General features: G+C 33.1%; 1 protein-coding gene across 5 annotated transcripts; it reads left to right on the forward strand.

Moving 5' to 3' along the window:
• The first annotated feature begins 3,664 nt into the window (after positions 1–3,664).
• On the forward strand, positions 3,665–8,970 carry LOC147407327 (coatomer subunit gamma-like). Of its 5 annotated transcripts, XR_015176750.1 has the most exons (6): positions 3,667–4,149; positions 4,607–4,695; positions 4,771–4,968; positions 5,042–5,173; positions 5,253–5,536; positions 8,723–8,970. XR_015176750.1 is itself a non-coding variant. In XM_086435848.1 (5 exons), the coding sequence occupies exons 1-5, from the start codon at positions 4,062–4,064 to the stop codon at positions 5,299–5,301; spliced, it is 540 nt and encodes a 179-aa protein (XP_086291974.1). In that variant the 5' UTR covers positions 3,666–4,061; the 3' UTR covers positions 5,302–5,406. The 5 variants fall into 5 exon arrangements, 4 of the variants coding, with proteins under 4 accessions (XP_086291973.1, XP_086291974.1, XP_086291971.1 ...); XM_086435848.1 differs by lacking the exon at positions 8,723–8,970 and having other exon boundaries at positions 3,666–4,149; positions 5,269–5,406; XM_086435845.1 differs by lacking the exon at positions 8,723–8,970 and having other exon boundaries at positions 5,253–5,693.
• The last annotated feature ends 2,182 nt before the right edge of the window (positions 8,971–11,152 follow it).

The following is an 11,152-nucleotide window of genomic DNA, read 5'->3' on the forward strand; positions in this document are numbered from 1 at the left end:
TTCTGTATTTTTGATTGCTCATTATTGCTGTGGACACTTTCCATTAACATCTAAATTACCATTCATCTGCATGACTGCATCATGTTCTGCAAATATTTTAAATCATATGATCTTAATCATAGGATTGAACTTGTGGTGGACCCATGACCGCGCATATTGGTTGCTTGAAATTTGTAACTGGCCTATTAGGGTCATTTGATCAGTTTGTTATGAAGGCTGTTGTTACCCATCAATTTTTTTTGTCAATTGGATGATAGAGATGGTGACTGAGATGCTGATATTTCTTTTGTGGCATCCACCAAGTTTGTATGATGCAGTTCGCATACCTGCATATTCAGATCAAACCCTCAAGTTAAATGTAGGATTGAACTACATGGTATGCAATCCTCGGTTATATTTACTTGTTACCAAGAGTTTATGAATACTCTTGGTAAAGAAAGCAAGTTAAAATTCACTTTTTTTTTTTTTTTTGTTATATAGGGCATGTGTTCAAATTTTATTTCTTTTCTTTTGATGTGGTCCTCGTTTAATGATCTTTTTGTGCAGAAATTAATTGGAAAAAATTGATCCCCTGTAATGGGTGTTCGTTTTTTAAAATTTCTCGGGAAAGTTGTCAAACTATACTTCTGTACTGTTAACCAGCAATGTCTGAACTCTTCAGAGTTCATTTGGTTGGACATGCAATTAATAACCGATTTTCTGTTTTCCAAGAAATTCATGGAATTGGAAAGTGGAATTTTTGAGAGGGCACTTTCTTGGAATCACACAAATGCGAAAATTTCAGCGTTTGGATTTCATTGGGCTTATGTTTAGGGCTTGGGAGAGATGAACCATACAATAATGGAATTTAAAGTGAAATCTTTTCCCTGTCCAAGACTCAAAAAAAAAAAAAAGAAAAAAAGAAAGAGATGGGGTTCTTGGAGGATTTTGTTTTAAGTGGGATTCTTTGATTTGGTTAGTGTTTGGTTTAGCATTTTTTTTTTTTCAGAGGTTGAATTTAGGAATTTGTTTGTACAAAATCTGGCTTTTAATCCTTAATGATCACCAAGACATTATACTTCAATATCACAATATTGATTTTTGACTAATGAAAAACTGACTGTGGTATGTGAACAGAATTGCAGATCTTTTTTTCTTTTCCTTGTCTATCCCGAAGAAAAATATCTATGGTTCTGTCCACTGCCATGTCAGTTTATCGCGACTCTTTGTATTTAGAGGGTGGGGGATTTTATTTTTTACACTAACTTAACGAAACCCCACTTTATCGCCATCAGAATGGAATGTAGTGTAAAGAGGCAGTTTACAGGTGACCTAGGAGTGACTGATCAAGTTAAGAAAAAAAGAATATGTAAGTTAGGTACATTAACAATCTTCCTAATTAGAGAAAAGAGGTAGAACCACAGGTGATTTTTATACGGGCTTCTTTCCTAACTCTCAGTCTGGTTTAAATTCCAAGGAATATCTTCCCATCTCACCCGTTCATTGCTCATTATAATTTCCCAATAAGAATCAAGGAGGAGAGTGCCCTACACATTAATTGATAGATTCCATCCGTTGGATTTGAGCACTTTTTTATTTTTTCAGTCTTTTGGTCGACCATGAAAAGTTCTCAAATCCAAAGGGTTTGAAATCGGGGTAAAATGTAAAGGATGATTATGAGATCCACTAAGAATGATTAAAAAATAGTACGAATTTTCTGTTTAACAAATCAGACTGTTAAGATATTAAAAAAAAAAAAAAAAAAAAAGGGATTTATTTCTTCACTATCAAGCTGAAACGCTGTAGAACAATACTAGAGAGAGAATTCCCAAAAATCACAATATCACATTATGACTTCGTCTTCTTAGGAACACAGGGATTTACGTCTGTTACAACCGGGTAATAGTTTCGACCCACTCTCCCAACGTAACAACCTTCCCATTCTCCCTATTTTTTGTTAAATATCATATAGATACACCTTTGTGTTTTAAGTTGATGACATGCCCCTCTTGATCTAAGGATTCCTTGAGAGATTATAATAAATGATCTAAATGCCCTCATCTTTAATCTCTGACACAAATTTTCTCCCATCTTCAACCTTGAGAAAAATTTGACATTAAAGATGGTGAATTGAAATTGAATCAGTTAGAAAGGTTTTTCTTAATAGCTTCGAGATGAAAGATTTATATTTACCCTCATCTTCAATGTTAAGATTCTATCTCCTTCAACATTCAAATATCAAGAACCGGATGAGGTTTTTGGAGGAGAAGCATGGATTTTTATGTAGAATAATCAAGGATTTTCTATGATACATTTTTGTGGAGTAAGATAAGTCATTTTCAGGGGGATGGGTTTTTCTCGTTTTCGCCCCCCAATGGGAGGCCTGCACTATGGCTATTAGCCCAGTGGCAAAGCGCACCACCCCTGATAATTGCATCATTGTATTTGTAATTGGGCTGTGAGGGCACTCAGCCACATGGACAATTCAATGAGCTCATCAATGCCTAATCTGGAGATTTGGATCATCTAAGGCACATTAGCATGGCGTACTCCTCTTATTCGAACCAGAGTTTGAAACCAAACTTCTCAAGAGGAAAGATAGGACAATTAAGGTGAGATCCAATGTAGATCCAACTTATTGTGGTAGAGGTATATATCAAAATTCCGTTATGGTCCAATTCTGAATGATAATAAATATCAGGGTTTTGCAATATTAGATTGAACACAATTCTGTATATTTCATTTACCAAAGAGGTTCCCAAGAAATTCATTAGAGGGATGTTTCCATTTATTACGTTTACATTACTCAATTTGAATAGAATTTTTGAAGTGGAGATATTTTTATTTGAAAACACTTCGCACAACTATGTATGAAATAATTGATACAGTTTGATTTCTCAACTCGGTACTATATTGAATTAAATTAGTGGTACAGTTCACTTCTTCCCCATACCACGAGAAGTTTGAGATTTTTGCCTCACTTTTTGAATTCTTGGGTCCATATTGTTCTTCTTGCTTTAGGTAGTTGACCTCCAATATGAATGTCTTAAGCAACATTCTGAGAGAAGGGGGTTTTGAATATAAAAAGGCAATTATTGACTCAATCATCATTCTTATAAGAGACATTCTGGATGCCAAAGAAAGTGGATTGTTTCATCTTTGTGAATTCATTCAGAATGCCAAAGAAAGTGGATTGTTTCATCTTTGTGAATTCATTCAGAATTGTGAATTTACTTATCTTTCAACTCAAGTGAGCATTTCTTCATCTGTTGTCTCCCACTGTTTTTATTGAACTCCTTGCATATGTTCTTGTTTTTATACTTATTTCACTGCATATTTTCTTTTCGAGTCTTCATATTACTTTGTTTTATTTCCTTGACATGTTTAGATACTTCATTTTCTGGGAAATGAAGGGCCACAAATGTCAGATCCCAGAATGTACATGTGGTATATTTATAATTGCATAATTCTTGAGAATGCTACTGTTCGGTCTAGTGCTGTAAGTGCACTTGCAAAATTTGGTGCTACGGTTGAATTGTTGCACCCTTGTATATCTGTTTTGTTGAAATGCTACTGTTAAGATGACAGTTGATTGATTCTCTTGGTATCAGAATATCCTTAGAATATATCAACCATCTATGGTTAAATTATTACCATCTATAGTTAGCCTTTAAATAGAAATATATTCTGTAATTGAGAGAAAATCTCTCCCAAAATAAATCCTTCTGTAATTGAGAGAAAATCTCTCTCAAATCATTCCCACTGCTGTACTATAAATTAATATAGAATAACCTCAAAACATAGAGAGGATTTTATACAATACTCTGTGTTTTATCAGCTACCTCTGTGACAGTGATGATGAGGTGAGTTTCTTTGTAATTTTTTTATAGGCTGATAGAGCAGTCCTGAAAAATATCGAACAGCCAACTGCATCACACCATGTACCAATAGGGGGTGAACCAGGCAACGGGCTGTGCTGGTTCCCCTATTCAAAACGAAGGGGCAAGTGAAAGGCAATTTGGCTGTTCAATTTTTTTGGACAGCCTTGTACATGTATTGTGCTCAGTTTCTTGGATACCCTGATGGCTCGTCCCTGTCCCGAATTCAAGTCGGGCTCACATTTTCAATCCCAATCCCTAAATCCCAGCAGCAATCCTGCCCAAGTTCAGGGTGATTATCCCTGACTTTCTCTTGTCATGATTTTATAGGCGTGCTGGATTTTTATGCATTTTATATTCTCCTTTTCTTACTTATTTTCATGGTTATTATGGAATTGGCACACATCTCTATTTTGTTTGACCAGTGTACTGGGTGAAGTTTAGCCTAGTTCCTTGTGATTTGGAATTCAGTGGTACCACTGGATGATTTAATTACACTTCCATCTTGCAAAATTGCATATAAGAACTAAGACCAAGCATGTTAATTGGATGTGCTCCTACTATATAAACATTAAATCATATTGAATTTACCTAGGCCAATATGCCAATGTCGGCCTCCATTTGATTATTTTACAATGGTAGTGGGACTGGAATTAATCTTTTATTATTTTACTTGCCAAGTATGTCTGTCTGCCAATACGTGGTAGGGTGACACTCTTATCTTAATACACTAATAGGTGATGGTTCAGCAGGTGAAACTGACAAAAATTTGAAAGACTTCCTCTTTGGGTCTCTGGATGTCCCACTGGTCAATCTCGAGTCAAGTTTGAAGACCTATGTAAGCATCCTTCCAGCCTCATATTTGCTATTCTAGTTGACTTTCTCATCTCATAACTTTACAGTATGAATACAGGAACCTTCAGAAGAACCTTTTGATTTTAGTTTTGTACCTAGGGAGGTTAAGTCTCTGCCACTTGCCAAGAAGAAAGTCCCCAGTAAAAAGCTGACTCGCTTATGTGCTCCTCCTGGTATTCATTCATCTACTCTTGATGCTTACGAGAAAATTCTTTTCTCCATCCCCAAGTTTTCAGGCTTTGGGAAACTTTTCAAGGTTCTATTTCTGATCTTACCAGTATATGATGTTATTATTCATTTATAATGTTGTGCTTATTTATTTTTTCCAGTCCTCCGCATCTGTAGAGTTGACGGAAACTGAAATGGAGTATGCGGTTAATGTTGTTAAGCACATTTTTGATGGGCATATTGTGTTCCAATACAACTGCACAAACACTATTCCAGAACAACTACTGGAAAATGTAAATTTCCACTTTGGAATGCAGTATTTCCAATTAGGAGCTTCTTTACGATTCACTTCTTGCTTTTGCTCACCACCAGGTCACTGTTATTGTAGATGCTTCTGAAGCAGAGAATTTCTCTGAAGTAGCATCCAAGCCTTTAATATCCCTACCTTATGTTCACTGGGGCAGACTTTTGTTCAACTCTATCGGTCTGCCTGGTCAACTGGTCTGCGGCAGGTTGTCGTTGATGCTGAAGCAAGGATAGCTGGAGCAGGGGTGGTGCGGATCCAAATCCATTGAACCGGCATTGTGGCATTTGAGAAGCCAGAAGGAGCAACTCTTGGGAAATTCTTGAACACGTTAAAGTTCATTGTCAAAGAGGTATAACTTGCTTGATTTTTATTTTTTTTTCTGGTAAGCTGAGAAATGTTAAGTAGGTTAGTTAGATTTTGCAAGCTTTGAAGCTGTCATGCTTCAAAATTTTGGAGGAACCCATCTTTTTATGTGATAAATGTCCCTTTTATCTTTAAAAAAATAATGACGTGACCCACTACATTTATTTGAGATTACACCTTAATTTTTCAAATTGACGATTTATCCCTCAACTTTGGTCTTTTAAAAATCAATGGAACAATATCCTTAATATCCTCATTATCACCACCATCATTATTACCATCACCTTCACCGTCAACATCACCAATTTTATCATTACTATCATATGGCTGAATTTTTGATTTTCGGATTTTTGAAATGAAACATATAATACACGTATAAAGCATATGCTGCATATTTTCTATTTATCGAATTTTAAATCAGATTTTTGCAATCCCAAAATGAATAGAACTCGAATTTTTCACTAATCAAATTTTTGCTATATTCCGAACTGCTAACAAGGACCAGGCTTTCTAGATGCAGATCCATTGGCCATTCTTTTTTATTTATTTATTGTGTTTTATTCCTTTCTTTGTCTTTGCAAGATTTCTTTTCCTTCAGTTTTCAATGTGAATTTGTTTTGCACACCAATACTAAGAAGGAAAACAAATAAGATTAATTTTGAGGGAAAGGAAATGCATTTTGGCCTTAATTTTCTAGGAAGGGCTGATAGAAGGAGGTCATTATTTGGAAACCAGGTACCGATACCATTTTCAATATTTTATGAACCCAACATCAGAGCTTAACTTGTCAAATCAACCAAAAAGCATGCTCCAACACTTGTGTTAAAAGCTGTCTCAAATATGAAATATTTTATATCTTATTTCAAATTTAGCATTTCTCAAAATATAGAGAAGTAGATTTTGGGCTAGCGAAAATGTCATTTGGATTATTTTTTTACCAAATTGTCATCCAAAGCTTATCAAAGACATTTTTTTAAAACTGAGCATGGGAGAGTTCCATGCCAAATATAACACATTTTAAAAACGAGTAGAATATTCTATAAAATTTTGGAAGAGTCTAAGATTCTCTAATAAAATATGTAGTCTTAAATACTGTGAGAACTGTCTATAGTATGGATGTTTTAGAATTGGTTTAGGATAATTCTAGATGTGGCCTAAGAAGATAATAAACAATTGTCTTAGATACTGCGAGAACTATCTATAGTATGGATGTTCATCATCCCTTTTGAGACCACCCAATTAGCTGAAAGAGTGACCGTTCTCCAGAATAGAACAATTAATTGTATTCTCTTCGTTGTTATTTGTCTTTCATGAGTTGAGAGAAGTTTTGGAATTTGACTAGATCTGACTTGGGTTGTCTCGTAAGGATTAGTTCTAAGAGCAACTCCAACTCACATTTTATTCTATTCCTAAACTAAACGAATTTCAACCTGTAAATCATTATTTTTTTTATAATAAATAGCATTGTATTCATGAAACAAAATCAAATCGATCGAGATGATCAAACTGGGAAAACCTTACAAGACAAAACTACTCACGAACAGAACAACAAATCCCAGCCCACCTAAACACAAAATCTTCAAAAAACAAATTCCTAAGCTCCTTAAAAACTTTGGACCAATAAAAGATAAGACCCAAGATAGACATAATTGTTTGTGGACGATCTTTTTGCTTCTCCTCGAAAATACGCCTATTCCTTTCAATCCACACCCCCCAACAAATTGCGAAGGGCATAATGTTCCACAGCATCCTCTTTGTGCCACCAAACGCATGTCCAGTTGACAACCAACCAATGAAGATATTCTTAATTGATCTCGATAAGCATGTTGAAATCCCAAATTACTTAAAAAAATGAGTCCAACTGTCATGTGAGAATTTGCAATGGATTAGAAGATGGTCCGATGATTCTCCATTTTCCATATATAACACACAGCAACTTGCCCCACATCACGTCTCTAATTCACTGTTCACATAATAAAAAACTATAAACTTGTTATTGACAACCCAACTTTACTTATTACACCCCAATTTAAATACTCAGCTTTACTTGTTACATCCCAAGTTAAATATTAAAATAAAAAATAAAAAAATTGCTATTGGCAACCCAACTTTACAATACACACTTACCCCCCAAGTTAAATATTAAAAAGAAAAAAGAAAAAAATGCTATTGGCAATCTGACTTTACTTGTTACACTCTAATTTAAATAATTAAAAAAAATAAAATCCACCAATTATATGAGAAATCAAATTTGGTCTGATCATCTTATGTTTAGTAGAAAAATATAAATATATATATTTAAATTAATTTTATTTATTTCAACAAAAAAAATTACAAAAAAATTGAATATCCATGATCAAACTTATTTTTTATTACACTATTTTGTCGAATTTAATCGAACAATTGATTAAATCTGAGTCTAAAAATATTTAATAAAAAGAATTAAAAATATTGAATAATAATAATTGAAAATAAAAAAGGGACAAAAATTATACTTAAAACATATTTTTTATTGAAAAAATAAATTAAGAATGGCATTTATGTAAAATGATGGGGACACAATTGGTATTTGTAGACGATTAATAGTGAAATAGAGAGATTTTTTTTGCTTCGTCTCAAATTCCAAAGACATGATGAACAGTGATTTAAAGGGTGTGTCAGAAATTAAGAGAGTGATTGGAGTTTGTTCAGAGGTTTCTATCTCTAAATATAAAGATATAGAGACCCATTGGAGTTGTTCTAAGTGTGACACAAGCACTATACAACGAGAGGGTCAAAATAACATGATGCATGATTGGATAACAAGAAGATAGGGGATCAGAAGAAGTTGTAAGTATGTTGGACTTGGACCCAATAAGGGGGTGGAAGTGGGTCAGATTATTCTGCTCGGGGGAACATACATTCACTCACATTGAAAAGAAGCGCTTATATATTTTTGGCTGGATCCTACCTAACCTGCCTTTTATGGGCTGTTTGAAATGAAATTTTTTTTTTTTTTTTTTTATATGTCTTATTGCAGAATGGAATAAGAGATGATTCTTCAGCAAAACATCAGCACATGATTTACTTTGTACCACACTACTAAATTAGTTAATTCTTTCAATGCTAGACTTTTGTTGTTGTTGGTTTTTTTTCTTTTTTAAATAAAAGATTTTTTTTTTTTTGGTTTCAGAAGGAAATACCGGAGGATTTGGGAACCATGATTTTAAATCTCGTCGAGAGTCATCTCGATATCATCCATGAATGCGAGATGGATATACAAGGCATTTTATCACATATGCAAATTCTCATAAGACAAACGAGATGATTCAGATGATATTTTGAAAATCTCGTCCAAGTCAATCAGGATTTTGTATATTTTAAATAAAATAATTAATTTTTAAAAAATATAAATATTTCTTATATAAATAAAATAGAGAGATTTACCTAGCAGACCTATTTGTTGTAGTTTTATTACAAAAACTCCCTTACTTTAACAAGTTTGTTACTTAACAAACCTTACTTTATTAATCAAGCAAGCATGATTAAAATAGTAAGATTTGAAATCTTACTAATGGTAATTGGGCCCACATGGATTATCAAATTGGCAATCCAACATCACAATCTTCTAGATTTCATGAAAAAATTCAGATTCAAAAGAAAAAAATTCAAAAATTAAAAAAAAAATCATTTTTGAATTTGATCGAAAAGGTGTTGAAAATGGATGGCTACCGAACTCTCAAATTTTAAATTAAAATTCAACAGTGAAAATTAACTATTTTTTTTCAAATTTTCTTTTCAGAGTTCTTAGAATTTTGGCCTTTATAATCCTGTGGCAACATATGTTATGTAACAAAATAACACATCAATTTGAATTTTATGAAGTGGATGCCCAGTTGAAGGTTTGTTGGGTAAAATGCAGAAAGATGTACGACATTATTTAAAGCAGTAAACATAGTGTATCTTCAATTGATTCTGGAACAACTTAGCAAAATAGTAAAATTTTATTTTATATATTATAAATATTTAAAGGGGTAAATGCCCAAATGATTACAAAAGTTTCCAGTATTGTTTAGTGTTGACAAAGTTAATATGTAATGTTAGACAATTTGATCAAATTTTGCCAACATTACATAGTAGTTATGTGAACATATGTAATACTTTCGTAATTATTTGAAAATTTACCCTATTTAAGTTAATAATTTAATGTACAAACACCAATTGTGAAGGATTTTTAAAATATTGTCATCTCAATTCTTGGACAAGTCAATATGAGAAATTAACAATGACTTTTTCACTCTGTTGGCTTCCAGACCTAGATGACTCATCCAAATTGTGTCGGTCTTTAAATATAGTTTTTTACTCGATTTCTTGAATAGATCTATGATCACCTAGTACTGAAAATTTTAAGAGAGATTTACGGGACAAACCTATCTAATGCAATTTTATTACAAGAACTCCCTTCGTCAAGTTTGTTGTTACTAAACAAATCTTATTTTGTGAATCAGGCCAGCATGATTAACTTAGTAAGATGTCAAATCTTACTAAGAATGGCCCTCATGGATTATCAAATTGGCGATCCAACACTATAGTCTTCTAGATTTTCATGGAAAATTCATATTCAAAAGGAATTTTTTTTTTTTTTTAAACTTGATCGAAGGTGTTGAAAATGGATAATTACCAAACTCTCAAATTTAAAATTAAAATTCAACGGTGAAAATTAATTTTTTTTCCCCTAAATTTTAAGAATTTTATCTTTTTATAATTTGTGGCATTAATTATGTTTTTTGATGTCACAAATTGATGTCAATTTAAACTTTATGACTTGGATCCCTATTTTATGAAGTTACTTTCGAGTTGTCAACTACAAGAACTCAAAGGAGTTTTTGTAATAAAATGCATCTGCTAGGTTTGCCGGGTAAATCTCTCAACTTTCAATCCTATCCTATTAAAGGTAGTTCAGAAATCTTAAAAGCGTACAGTAATCTAAGACAACAGAACAGAGGGACATAAATTAACGTTGTGTATCTTTTGTGTGTTTACAACAGAAATATATAAAAATGAGAGAGACGACCAAGGAAAGAACTGTAAGGATCCAATGAGATCCATCGACTATGATGAATATTTTCCTCTTACAATATCGCAACACGTATAAGTTCTATGTGCACAAGTTCTCAAGTTATGTGATTAAGCACAATTTTCTCATGAGCCGTGTTGGAGCAATAGTAAATTTGACATCGTTTCACACATTACTGAGGTGGAGGTGTGTACGTAACCATTGATGCTTTTCACTTGCATCTTGGTGAAAATCTCCACGTCAACAATGTGTGAAATGATGTCAATTTTAATATCACCCCAGCATTTTCCTTTCCTAGTGTTAGATTGGGTGTATTCCATGTCAAATAGACAATCCACGCCTCACACCCCTGACTAATACATGGCAAAGTGGTACATTTTTACACACAATACAGAACACTTCGTGCCAAAAGACTATCATTTTAGGATTTCTTATTTTATCCTTTTGCATGTTTACTTCCTGACTTCATTGTCAAAATATTTTCTAAAACAAACTATTTATTTTAAAAACCAACAAAATTACAACTAAAATTTATTTTATTTTAGA

This window comes from Akebia trifoliata, chromosome 3 (genome assembly GCF_017979445.1).
Source record: "Akebia trifoliata isolate Shusen 1 chromosome 3, ASM1797944v1, whole genome shotgun sequence".
In the NCBI taxonomy this organism is placed as follows: domain Eukaryota; kingdom Viridiplantae; phylum Streptophyta; class Magnoliopsida; order Ranunculales; family Lardizabalaceae; genus Akebia; species Akebia trifoliata.

What these genes read in the sequence shown, in the direction of transcription:
- LOC147407327 (XM_086435845.1), top strand. Translation starts at nt 4,062, where the DNA reads ATGGCTCGTCCCTGTCCCGAATTCAAGTCGGGCTCACATTTTCAATCC. An exon ending in CAATCCTGCCCAAGTTCAGG is followed by an intron (nt 4,150 to 4,606) that starts GTGATTATCCCT and finishes GTGATGGTTCAG; the next exon opens with CAGGTGAAACTGACAAAAAT. An exon ending in GCTTTGGGAAACTTTTCAAG is followed by an intron (nt 4,969 to 5,041) that starts GTTCTATTTCTG and finishes TATTTTTTCCAG; the next exon opens with TCCTCCGCATCTGTAGAGTT.